Source organism: Opisthocomus hoazin, chromosome 1 (genome assembly GCF_030867145.1).
Source record: "Opisthocomus hoazin isolate bOpiHoa1 chromosome 1, bOpiHoa1.hap1, whole genome shotgun sequence".
NCBI lineage: Eukaryota > Metazoa > Chordata > Aves > Opisthocomiformes > Opisthocomidae > Opisthocomus > Opisthocomus hoazin.
The window spans coordinates 22,959,542-22,972,736 of record NC_134414.1 but is presented as its reverse complement, the minus strand read 5'-3'; the positions used below and the strand labels follow the sequence as shown (position 1 = coordinate 22,972,736).

Below are 13,195 nucleotides of genomic sequence, written 5' to 3'. Positions count from 1 at the left end.
AAGTTTATGGCTAATTTTACTATCACGATTCAGTGTGTTACATTTCTCAGATGCCTGCCTGGTAGCTGAGCTACCTCCTTGCCAAGATAACTTTACCTTAATCGAAATAAGAGCTGGGAGCAAGAAATATCTGCTCATGTCTCATTTACTCCAGTTCAGCCTACTATTTTAGCTCAAGTCCGCTTTGATGAGCAGTGTACCGGAAAGCTGGCAAGACTTAGACGAGAGATGGCTGACACAAGGATAGAAAAATTTTAAACTGCAACAGGATCTGCTATGCTTCCTCCTCAAATTCCTCAGGTGCGGTTGTTACAGGGACAGATTCTTTGTCATGCTCACACAGATGGATACCTACAAATTCCAGATATCGAAGGAGATGGTACTTTAGGGAGTGTTTCTTCCCTCCCCTCAGGGAAGGTAAAGCCTCTAACAGATGCTGTTTGAGACTGGGATGGAATGTGATACCACATTTATTAGCTATCAATGCTTGCTTAAGCAACCCTTCACTTGCTCCTTTTCTCCCTTTCGCTTTATGCTTTTAGCTGGATTAGTTCTCCCATCCCGTTCACACGTGGCTGTGTAAGCGGCTGAGTAATGTGTTAAAAAAAAACGCAGTAAGAAATAAGACAGGAACAGTAAGAAGTGTCAGGGGAAAGAACAGAGCAGAGACTTTGCAGACCAGTGTTAAGTGGTGCTTCCAGGCATAGCCACACTCACAAGACTTAGATTCTCAGAGTTCTGCAAAAATGATTAAAACATAAAATGTTTAAAATCTGATCTATGTGCAGTATAATTTTAGACATACAATTGAATTAACAAATATTGAATAGTAAATACAGCAAGTTGAAAACAGCTTAATGCCACATTACATAACATGAAGATTAATTTTCTGATACCAATTTTAATTTAGCAACTTTGGTATTACACATCTTCCATTATTTTTGTTGATTTTTTTTTTACAATAAAACTGTATATCTACTGCCTACATCTACTTCCTAGACAGGTCAGCACTTTTCTCTTAAATTTTTGGCATCAACTACCTGTCAAAGATAGTACAATGAATTAGTGGGCTTTGAGGTTTCTTTATTATGGCAGTTCCTGAATTCCTGTGTGCTACACTACAGACAAACCACATCCTACCCTAAAAATAATTAAATAAAATAAAATTGAAATTGAATATTAAAAAGTGTGTCAAAACCATGTTTCACTTCACAGAATCACAGAATCACAGAATGGTAGGGGTTGGAAGGGACCTCTGGGGATCACCTAGTCCAACCTCCCTGCCAAAGCAGGGTCACCTAATTTGTTCATTATTTCATAATTTTGATTAGGTAAAATTTTTAAGTTATTGAATTTTCAGGATGGTAAAATATTTTGACCTGTAGAAAATGCTTAAAGATTATAAATATAAATATATAAATATATATATATAAATATATATTTTTATAAATATAAATCTTGTCTAGCTGTAAGAATGATTGACAAATACGAGTGAAATCAAAGAGGTTTAGGTAAAAGTATTAGATAAACTACTGAAAAATGAGTTCACACATTCGTAATTCAGTTTAAACTCCTTCCCTTGCCAAACACAAAACCCAATCCTAGACCTGGAAAGCAAAAATAAAGACCACAGAGAAATGTCTCTTACTTTTCCAGATCATAGTCACCGTCTATTGCAAGAGTTCTTAAATTGTTCAGATTACAGAACATTTTCAGCCCCAGTGGCATTGTGGAGGAGTAAGTCAGTTCACAGAGAAAAATTCTTATGCCCCAATTTGAAAGAAAAATCAAAAGAAGAAATTACTGTACAAAGATGAATCATGTAAGAAAATTTGCAGAAGACATTAGCTTTATCAGAGAAGATACAAATAGTCAAATGCAAGAAATATATTTTCCTAGAGATTGTAAGAGAGATGATTTGGAGTAAAAGACAACCAACCATTGGCCATCTACCACATCCTACTGGACATCAAGTGACTCGTCCCTTGAAGCCTTTAAAAGACAGCTGGTTCTCTCTGTAATGTTACTGACTCTTTAGACTTTTAAATTACGCTGTTAAAAGCCTGTACATATATTCACCATGGAGCAGGGGAGAGGTGTTAGCTCTGCATCAGGATCCATGCTGTTAAGTTAACAGGGGTCATCCTCAACAGTTGGTAGCCTACTCATCTTCAAACCAGTGCTCTTCCCTTACTCCTGTGATCCCAACAACAAATTCTTCCTGCATCATAAATGGTGTCACAAGTACTGAGGAATAAAATATGTGAGTGCAGGGTTTAGTATTTTTAAGCACCTAGTACTATATCAATGTCATGGGTCAATTTTGAGTGGTTGCACTGCAAAGATTATTTCCATGACCTTTGTGTGTGGTTATTTGGATGGTAGCTGCCATGCAGAGACCATAACCACAGACAGACTGGTGGTGAATCCTTTTCATGGTGCGCAATGTATGGGATGAAGAATAGCAGGCGGTTCTGTGATTTGGTAGGGCAGTTTTCATCCTCTGGTATCAGGGTTAAAGCATCAGAGACTGGTTAAAGTTTGTCTGCGTGCCATGTGTCACGGTAGGACTTCAGAGGAAGAGGGAGGCTTCCTGGGGCCAGAGAAGGACAGATACATGCAGCGAGAAGAGCAAACAGGAAGGCCTCTGGGTCCTGTGGACTATTTGGGTCGGGCTAATTGCCAAGCTTGGTGGCAAATTGCCACTGCCCGAGTTTGCGTTAAAATGCTCACAAGAAAATGGCCTGAGTAAAACACATTTGTGGCACTGCTTTCTTTCAGCGGCAGGAGCTCAGCCCTTCTGGGTCTCTCCCATTCACTTGTTCCACACAAACTGCTGCTTCTTCCTAACCTAATCCTAGGGACTGTCTGTCAGGAAGCTCTACTGCTTGATGTGCTGGCAGCACACCGAATGACTGTTTAGAGATAAATTAAGGGCTGAATATATTTAGTGAATGCTTAAGGCTTTAACTTCCCGCTTGCCTTAGTAGTGAACTGTCACTCTTCTACAGAATAGGCAAAGACAGTAGGCTGAAAAATATTCAAAATGAAGTCTGTTGTATGCTTTGGTTATTTTAGTGGGGAAAGTAGCTTTGGAAAAGTTAAGTAACTTTTGTTGAGCCTATGTGTCTGCCGAGTTTCAGCATCCATGCAAGGACAGGAACGACTCTCACACACATTGATACGATGCACAGTCGGTTCCCTTATTACTCCGCTTGTGCAGTTATATACATTTTCCATATTTGTACATGCGATTACGCTTATCTGGATAGGCTACAGACATAAATCACACGCTGTTCACACGCCCCACATTCCCTTATAATTGGTAACTATGCACTAACACCAATAGCAACAGACTGCCTCCACGTCCTTGAACACATCTTGTTTTTGCTAACCCACACCATGTGCACTATCAGAACTTTCTCAATGGCTATTCTTAGCTGTCTTTTCCAGCGGCCTGTTCAGTTATGCTGTTTTGCTTAAGCGGCCTAGTCATGCTAACTCTCAAGCTACATCAACCCCAACATGTGTCCATCTGACAAGTACACTTTCATAGAAAAATATATTTTCATGTATTTTCAGTCCTTGCTTCCTTGAGACCAGTGTTGTTTTAGAGAATAATATTGACTTCTCATACTCATGTAATTCTGAAATACTGTTTTTTATTCACATAAAAAATCTATTAAGATGGCATGTTTATAGGTGACTACTAACCAGAATCACAGAATCACAGAATAGTAGGGGTTGGAAGGGACCTCTGTGGGTCATCTAGTCCAACCCCCCTGCCGAAGCAGGGTCACCTACAGTAGGCTGCACAGGATCTTGTCCAGGCGGGTCTTGAATATCTCCAGAGAAGGAGACTCCACAACCTCCCTGGGCAGCCTGTTCCAGTGCTCCGTCACCCTCAGAGGGAAGAAGTTCTTCCTCATGTTCAGACGGAACTTCCTGTGCCTCAGCTTGTGCCCATTGCCCCTTGTCCTGTCACTGGGCACCACTGAAAAGAGCTTGGCCCCATCCTCCTGACACCCACCCTTCAGATATTTGTAGGCATTTATAAGGTCCCCTCGCAGCCTTCTCTTCTTCAGGCTGAACAAGCCCAGTTCCCTCAACCTCTCCTCGTAGGGGAGATGCTCCAGTCCCCTCACCATCCTCGTAGCCCTCCGCTGGACTCTCTCCAGTAGCTCTTCATCTTTCTTGAACCGGGGAGCCCAGAACTGGACAGAGTACTCCAGATGAGGCCTCACCAGGGCAGTGTAGAGGGGAAGGAGAACCTCCCTCGTCCTGCTGGCCACACTCTTCTTGATGCACCCCAGGATCCCTGGGGGTAATAACCATATTAGGTTAGATTTTACAGATTATTTTATAAATGTGATTCATACACATTTCTCTCCATGTAAAAACAATGAATGTATCTTGTTGAATTATGCTAATATTGAGGAGAACAGAGAAAGGAGGCTTGCCCACCAGGTTTAAAAATAGCAAATCCAAGTCATCCTGTCCATCAGGGACCAGAAAGATAATTTTATTGTCGGTTTTATATCTTTATTTTCACTTTAGTCTATTATAAAGTTCCAGTGATAATTCCAGTATTTGTCACCAGATGGCACTGCAATGACATTATCCCGTAAGCACTCGCAATGCTCGAGTAGTACGATAATGAGGTCATCCTCAGATAATCACTAAGTGATGCATCACTTCTTCAGATTGCATTAAGCCCTTCTTTCTCCACACCGTTACATTTATACCATCAGGCTTGCTGGCATAGCTATGACAGCTAGTGTTTTTAATATTCTTAGCCAATTTAACTTTGTAAGAAAAGCTCAGTACTGGTGAACAAAACCTACCCTAAGCTTACTAAGCTTAATTTGTCCAGATATTGCCATGAGTAATACTACAGGCAAATGCTTTCTTTAATGGCAGGAGATGAAGAGCAGCAGCAGCTCCCACCTTTGTCAGGTCATGCACAGAGTTGTGCCTCACTTCTGAATAGGATCCCAGCCTCAGGCCATCAACCACTGCCTACTGCATTCCCTACTTTTTCAGTGCAGAATTTTGTGCTTTCCCTTGTTTCTCTCCGCCTCCCAAATGGAGCATCCCCCTCCATGCCCTAATTTACCTCTCAGTTCAAGTGCTCCCTAATATATTCTGTCATGATCTACCACTGTAGCTTGAGTTACAAGTACTGATCCTAACTGTTGCAGACTCTAGGCAGTAAAAAGAAACAAACCTGGGAGCCCAGAGACGAGCTGAGCAGTAAGCCACAACGACCTCTGTTGAGAAGCCGACTTTAACACTAATACAGCCGTCACCACTGGAGTGCTGTTATCTCAGAATCACTTTGAAGTTGTTCAAGCGTAAATACAAATAGTTTGGGATTTTTATTTGCAGATCAAGATGCGTAGCACTTACAAGTCTGCAGCACAAAAAAGCTCTCATGATTTTCTTTTGCAAGTCTGGTGCCTCCCCGATTTTCAGCAGGATCCTGATATTGGGTAGGGAAGTAATGCTGCAGTACAGAAAAATAAAAGCTTGAGCGGTTGCTTCTGATTGTGTCTCATATAGCACAGGGCTGGATGGTGTGTGTTTTGGAAATATACCCAAATCTCTTGATAGTGTTAATACTTTAGCATACACCAAACAGAACCTTTCTCTGTAGCAGACAAAATGAAAAATACTGATTTTCACAATTCTGCTCCTGTTTTCTGCCACTAAACTGTTCTTGTCCTCAGGGGAATGGTAATTGTACTACAGACAGTCACGCACATGCAGAATATTGTATTTATGCTACTAAATTTAAGTACACAACTGTTTGCAAGATCGTAATGGAATGCTATACATGAGTCAGAGAAGGGAGTCTGGTAGTACATGTAAGGGCAGTATATTACTAATAGAAGAAGTTGTGACCTTTTTAAGGTCTTAAAATAAATTCCAGGCCAAACCAAACTTTGTCAGTACAAAATTAGGGTTGTCTGTTATGGCCTTTTGAATGCCAACTTGAGTAAATTCAAACTTGAGAAAAAAACCCTCAAGAATTACAGAGTGAAAGCAAATTACTATTCCCCCACTCCTCTGAAATTACTTTCACGTAGTTCATCTACATGCAAAGTATTAAATACCAAACTTACGGAGAGTGGCTGGAACAGTCTAGCAGAACTCCTCCTGTGATACGAGTTGCAATTAGTAAATCATAAAAATTTAAGTGAATGTTTATAACAGAAGGAAAGCATTGGAACAAGAAGTTCAAGGGATCCATTTTATCTCCTTTCAAAACGTTTTTTTGCTAACTGGTGTCAGTGGCAAGGTGTAGCAATCATTGAGCCACAAAGATTCTGGGCAGTTACGTAGGAGATGATCAGTCTGGGTTAGGTAGGAGATGATCAGTCTGGGTTAGGTAGGAGATGAACAGTCTGGGATTGTCCTGACGAATGAGTAAAATGTGAAATAATACATTGTAAATGAAGGTGAGGAAGTGATTTAGCACAGCAAGTATCAGGTTCTTTTTGTACATCACCCTAAAACGTTTGTCTGTAGGGCATGTGCAAATTGCTCCTGCTCAAAAAAGTTCAAAACCAGTGCAAGTATGTGTATTATGGTTATACCGTGAGTCTGACTAATAAAGGTAAGCTATGGCTGTATGAGCAAATTAAACATATATTTCTCTTTTTTTGCAGATATATTAATTACTTTCTTGTTTCTGGAAGTTGGAATTTTATTGATCTGTTTTACCAGACTATAATTTACTATTCAGATGTTGATACAGCTAAGGAAAGGTAAGAATAGGATAGAATTTTTAAACACTCCTTGCTCCTCCCATTGACTTTTTTATAGTACACAGGAAATAATGTTTGTATATGGTTGTAACTTTTATTACTAACCTGATTTGTAAAGCTGCATCTGAAAACCATGGCAATTTTCTTGCACAGCACTGGCAATAACTTAACAAGGAGACTACTACGCATCTCCCTTTTCCCACCTACTGAGCTTTCATGCTCTACAATGTATAGTTAGATTGTTTCTAACATATATTTCACTCCCTTTACATGTTTACTGGCTTTAAAAAGCTATTGGTTTGCTCTAAGTCAGTTCATTTTTTGCCTTAACACTTGTTATCGAATCCTAAATATACAAACCACAGCTCTTTGGACAGTGAAGATGATTAAGCTTTAGGGATCCCATATTCTAATTGACCTCCCTCATGTTCCTACACTGCCCAACTTCCTGCCTTTGCTGTGAGTAGATATCTTTCCTCTACTGTCTGTATTTCCTGATTTTCAGAGGTTTAAATCTGGGTTTAGTTCAATGCCCTACACCCACGAATCTGCTTCAGAAACAGGTGAGCTGATAAAGTAATTCATGCTGCCTGAGAATTCATGTTTTCTTCAGATCCTGGTACAAGCTCAGGGACAGGAGGAAAGGGACTGAGATCTTTCTTGTGCCTCAGACAGAAAAATAAGACAGAGGAACTTAAAATATTCCCCAATGGACAGGGAAATCCCTGAGCAATGGATTCGTGCCTGCCGTAGAATTAACTTTTTCTTGGATATCATGCTTGACATTGCTTTTTCAAAAGAACAGTAAATGCCATGCACTAGCTGAAGTAACTACTAACCACATAACATTGTCTGCACTTTTTCAGTCCTATAGTTGTATTAATAAAACAAACAATAGTTATTTTCTCCTGAAGTCTTGCTCTGTTGTCCAGGAGTTCCTCTGCGTGGTGCAAAGCTACACAGGCACCAGAAGCACTCAGACTATTGTGGTCATAAGAGCCAAGAACTAATCACCAAGCTTTCTATGAGGCAGCAGGCAGACTGATGAGCTCTTTGTCTGAGAAACCATGCACACATGCATCACATCAAGATAACACAGGAATGACAAGAGCGAGCTAATGTCATCAAGGACGACCAGGGGGACGGAGGAGAAGGGATAAGGTTGACCGAAGGAAACCTAAGGCTATTTAGCGTGGTAAAATTCACACTCCTGAGAGAAGACCTCACATACTGATGTAGTACCAACTCTGTGTAATGAACTAATCAACAATCAGAACATGCGCAGGAATATACCAGTTATGTTATTTAAAGTTGACCAATGAGCACCTTCTTCCCTGTTGTAACCTGTACAAAAGCCTACAACTTCTCCAAAAAGGGGTGCTAGTTTTGGCCAATTACCACCCCGCACCCTTTTCTGTACACAACTGCATTAAAGGCCAGAAACGGGATCTCGACTCCGTGCGCTTGTCAGCTCCAGCGCACTGGGCACGACCCTGCTCCCTGGTTAAGGGACAAGAGCCGCCTCTCTCTACGCAGATTCCTCTCCCACACCGAACTCAGTGCGCACTCTTCCCGCGCCGTCTGCAGGGCCTCCTCCCTCCCGGCCCGCTCCCCTGCAGCCGCCTCAGCACCTCCCGCCTGCCACCTGCCTTCCTCTCCCGCAGCCACCCACCAGGGCTGCCCGCCCTTCCCTCAGGGGAGACCCCAGCAAGAGGCTCTTCCGCCTGGGGACGGACGCCTCTGAGACCACGTCTCCAATTCAATATGGCGGCGTCTGCGGCCGCGGGTCAGGGACGCGGCGCCCCCGCGGCCGCGCAGGACGGCGCACGCGCAGACCCCTCCCCGCGCCCGGCAGGGGCAGGGGCGGTGGCGGGGAGGTGGTGCGGGCGGCGGTGGGCGGGGCTCTCCTCAGGGACTTTACAACTCGTCGGGGTTGGCGACGGCGCCATTTTGAATCGGCTGAGGGTCGGAGGCGGCGGCCGCTGGGCCGGGGATCCGCGTTCCCCGAGAAAACCAGCGAGAAAGGAGCGAGGCCTGAATATGGCAGCGAATAGGAACTTGAAGCAAGTGCGGATCGAGAATAGCTCCCCGGCGGCGCCGCTGGGCATGGTGGGGGGTGGCGGCGGCGGCAACCTGAAGGGATTGCGGGGCCTAGAAACGGAGAGTGAGGGAGCGGCGGCCATGGCGCTGGTGCCGAGCAAAGAAGGTGGAGATGAAGAACAGGAGGTTGGGTTCACCATCGATATCAAAAGCTTTCTCAAACCCGGCGAGAAGAGCTACACGCAGCGCTGCCGGCTGTTCGTGGGGAATCTGCCTACTGATATCACCGAGGAAGACTTCAAGCGCCTCTTCGAGCGCTATGGGGAGCCGAGCGAGGTCTTCATCAATCGGGACCGTGGCTTTGGCTTCATTCGCCTGGTGAGGATTCGCGTGAGCCGCTGTGGCTGCCCCGCAACCCAGGGGCTGCCTTTGTATGCGGGAGACTCCTGTCCCTTCCCCCCCCCCCCCGCCCCGCCTTTCCTAGTCGGGCGCGTGTAAAAACCCCACAGTAGCCGCCCCTCATTCCCTCTCTTTCTCCTTGCTGCTAGCGCTGTTCTCTCAGCTTCTTCTGCCTTCTCCCCCTCCCGTGTTTGCCTCTATATCTCCAAGCCGGAGGCCTGCACTGTGAGCAGCCTTCCCAGCCCCTCGTATTCAGGTTCCCCTCCCGCTAACGCGGTACTGGGCCGGTTTCAGGGCCGCTTCGCCGGTCACCGTTTACGTGCTGCTACCACGGACACTCCTGCAGCCTCTTCCGTGAACGGAAGATGTGGTTGCGCCATCTGCTTTGTTCGTGTGGTACCTGTATAAAGATTTTCCTTATTTAACTGGCACAATTTATCGTATTTCAGGACTAGAAGAAAATCCTTCTTTGTGCAGAAGCAAATTTCAGCCTGTACAGTTCATTATGAGTATAGGTTTGGTCTACGAAAACACAGTTTTAAAGACTGAATAGTTTTGTTTAGGAAATACCACTGCTCACACATCGTGAAAACAACATGTAATTTCAGAATTGCAACGAAGTGGGACGTTGGATTGTCTAAATTACGTCTGTCTGGATAAGACGAGACTTTTAGGGATAAAATCTCCAATATGTTGATCATAAAATATGCTCAGTTTGAGCATGCAGAAAAGGAATAATGTGAAAAGCTTATGATAGTTTATGAAGTTTAGGATTAGTTTTAAAGACCACCATGTTTAGAATGCACTGATTTGTATCATTCTGGGAATAGCTTTAGAGTGCTTTGGGTGTCTCTAGTTACCATTTTTCTATATATTTGCTGGTTAGGATTTTATTCTTTTTGGTTGTCATCTTAAAGATTAAGTGCTTGTGGCATTCTGCTATACATTTTTTACCCCCAGAATTCCCCGGCCTGAAACAGTGATTTTCTGGAGGAAGTGTTGTTACATGTCTCTTCTCAGTTTTGATCAGATGTAGCTTTTATCTGAACGTCCCTTTTCTGTTATGTTTAGGGAATATATTATTTTTTAACAATTTAGCTAGTCAGTTGAACTGTGGAGAAAATGGCTATAATGCAAAGAATAATTTCTTTAAATATAAGGGATTGCAGATATCAAACTGGGTGAAAATCTCTGAAATGAGAGAAAAGACAATTACTGATACAGACTGTTATGGATGTGGGTACAGAACGCCCGTAAATGTGAGAGGAATGAATACATGAGCAAGGAAGGTAATTTCATGGTTTGTTCGTGAAATTCAAATTGAACATCCATAGAGTTCATCCAGTAGTGGTAATGAGCAAGTGTGATATTCTTGCTGATTTGAAAGCAAACCAAAAACCCAAAACACCTTAGATCCTGTAGTGTAATATTTGAAAATACTTAGTATATGGAGCTAGTGATACAGAATATAAACATAGAAGTAGGTAAAGATGAAAAAGCATCAAGTTATCGCCTCTAGTGAAAGCCTTTACAAAGCAGCACAAACCTATCTATCATAATAAGAATTAAAGTTCTCTAATGTGCAACAAAAAATTGCGCCGATGTAATTTTTTTAGAATAAATCATAGGGGAGACAAATGCAGATTATTTTGCAGTCAGTCGGCAGGAGCTTTTTTTTTTTTTTGGACGGGGGAGTTGAATAAGCCTGATGCGAACGTGCTGAAATTGAGGAAAAAGAAAAATCTGCTGGTTTTGGGGGGGGAGGGAAGGGAGCAGTGGCACAGAAGTGATATGTTGTCTTTGAAAATATAATATATAAAATATTTTATATCTTGAAAAAGGAATCCAGGACACTGGCTGAAATAGCAAAGGCAGAACTTGATGGTACTATTCTGAAGAGCAGACCACTTCGAATTCGATTTGCTACACATGGAGCTGCCCTAACAGTCAAGAATCTTTCACCCGTTGTTTCTAATGAGCTGCTGGAACAAGCATTTTCTCAATTTGGGCCAGTGGAAAGAGCTGTTGTTGTAGTAGATGATCGTGGCAGAGCTACAGGAAAAGGTTTCGTAGAGTTTGCAGCAAAACCTCCAGCACGGAAAGCTCTAGAAAGATGCAGTGATGGGGCATTCTTGCTAACAACGTAAGTTCACAGGCTTTTGTTTGAACTTGTGTGAGTATATATTTCTGATGTGAAAGAAAACTGCATTCATGGGTGTTCCCTGGGTCTTACTTTATTTCCAAATTATGGAAGCCATGAGGTGAGAGATTGAGATACTTTACATGAATACCTCAGATACTTGTGATTTTTTTTGTGAGGAAAACCATCTTTTTCTTCTTACTGTTTGTAAGACTTGTGCTTAACGTATGACAGTCTGATAGCAACATTTTGCTTTTCCTTCTCTATACAGTGGGGCTTCTTCTAGTGAGAGTTTATTTTCATTGGTTGCACTCTCCCTGATCCCAGTAACAATGTGACAAAAGAATATTCCTGTTTCTTTTGCTGATATTTCTGTAAACTCAGGAAAGTGTTCCTGTGTTTATTTCTATCTCAGAAATTTTATTTGTGCCTTGAAAGTCCAGAAGTATGTTTTTTTTTGTGTGTGTGTTTTTTTTTGTTTTTTTTTTTTTTTTAATGAAGAATTAGATTCTGCAGAAGTTTATGGCAGCAGTCTCTGGAACAAACTTTCAAGGGCAAGCAAGCTTGAAAATGACAGCACTTCTCTCTTGCATCTGTTATTTCTGTACTTGCTGAAGAGAGTTGTTAACTACTGTGCTTTAACACATTGACTAGTGACATTTTCAAATGCTTTCTAAAAGACTGTTTGAAATTATAGGTATTCAGGATTTTTTTTTTATTTTACTGATTCTCGTTTGGGAAAGCAAGGCAGTGGTTCCACAGCATGGAAGCTTGCTGCTGTGAAGTTGGTGAACTTTTCCCTTCCTACCCTTGCTGTGCTGTTGATCATTTATCTGCTGGAGAACTGTTTGTGGTACTTCCATAAGCCACTTGTGCTTGCTAAAACAACAGAAAAGTATTCAGCTGTTTTTTGTTGGGTTCCTTTTTGGTGGTTTAAGCATGTGTTGCCAGGAGGGGATTGCACGTGGGGAAAGGGTCTGGAACTTCTCATGATAATCTCATAAATCTTGTGTGTCACTGAACTGACCTGGTGGCTAATAGTAAATTCAATCTGTGTACGTCACTGTTATCAGTAGGCACCAGCAATTTGCTCTTACCTCTGGGTTTTCTTGGCATGAGTATTTGAATGGAAGCACAGTGAGCCAAACCAGGGAACTAATCTAGTCCAGTGTTACGTGATACTGTTGGTGTGAGACACATGTTAGGGGAAAAAGAAGCTAGGATATGAGGGAGGGGTATTCTTGTTTTACCAGCTGGGTAGATTCTTTGCATTGAAATGACAGTCTAGCCATGGCCTGAGTGAGTAAAAAGCACTTGATCTTCGTGTAGCTTAGGTGGATGACATGTTCCCTAGTAAGTAGCTGCAAAGACAGTTAGCGTGAATCTGCTGCCGTGATGCTTTGATGTGCTTCAGAATCTAAAATTTTACATTTTTATCTGAAAGTCTTTGCCTGATCAGAAAAAAGAAATCTTTCAATTTATGGGCTAAATATATCAAAACTAGGCATTTGAAATGTTATTTTAGAGATTTAAAATTGTTTTAAATCATCGACTTAACACCACTGTTGAGTTGCATTTCAGTAACAGAACTGCCAGTAATTGCCATGTAGATAACGTCAGAAGAAACACTTGCTGAGTTGTGCTGTGATTCCAGACTTCATCTTTTTAATCTGCACTTGGTGCATAAAGTTTTCTTTCTCAGCTGTCCATGTTGTTAAAATATGTTGATGTTTTTACCTTGAAAAGATCTACAAAGTGAAATAAAGGTGTGGAACACAGTAAATAAGCGCTGGTGTCTTGAAAACAGTGTCTCTAGCTCTTTCCTTGCTTCTTTAAGGTGTGTGCT

General features: G+C 42.2%; 1 protein-coding gene across 7 annotated transcripts in view; it reads left to right on the top strand.

Annotated features, from left to right (window-relative positions):
- The first annotated feature begins 8,687 nt into the window (after window positions 1–8,687).
- Window positions 8,688–13,195, top strand: part of PSPC1 (paraspeckle component 1) — a 68,504-nt gene continuing 63,996 nt past the window's right edge. For all 7 annotated transcript variants that reach the window (XR_012763721.1, XR_012763720.1, XR_012763719.1 and 4 more), the window contains exons 1-2: window positions 8,688–9,188; window positions 11,051–11,352. Coding sequence is in view for 1 of the 7 variants with exons in the window: in XM_075418788.1 (XP_075274903.1) it covers window positions 8,811–9,188; window positions 11,051–11,352 (680 nt within the window). In the remaining 6 variants the exon portion in view is untranslated. The remainder of the gene's footprint in view (window positions 9,189–11,050; window positions 11,353–13,195) is intronic.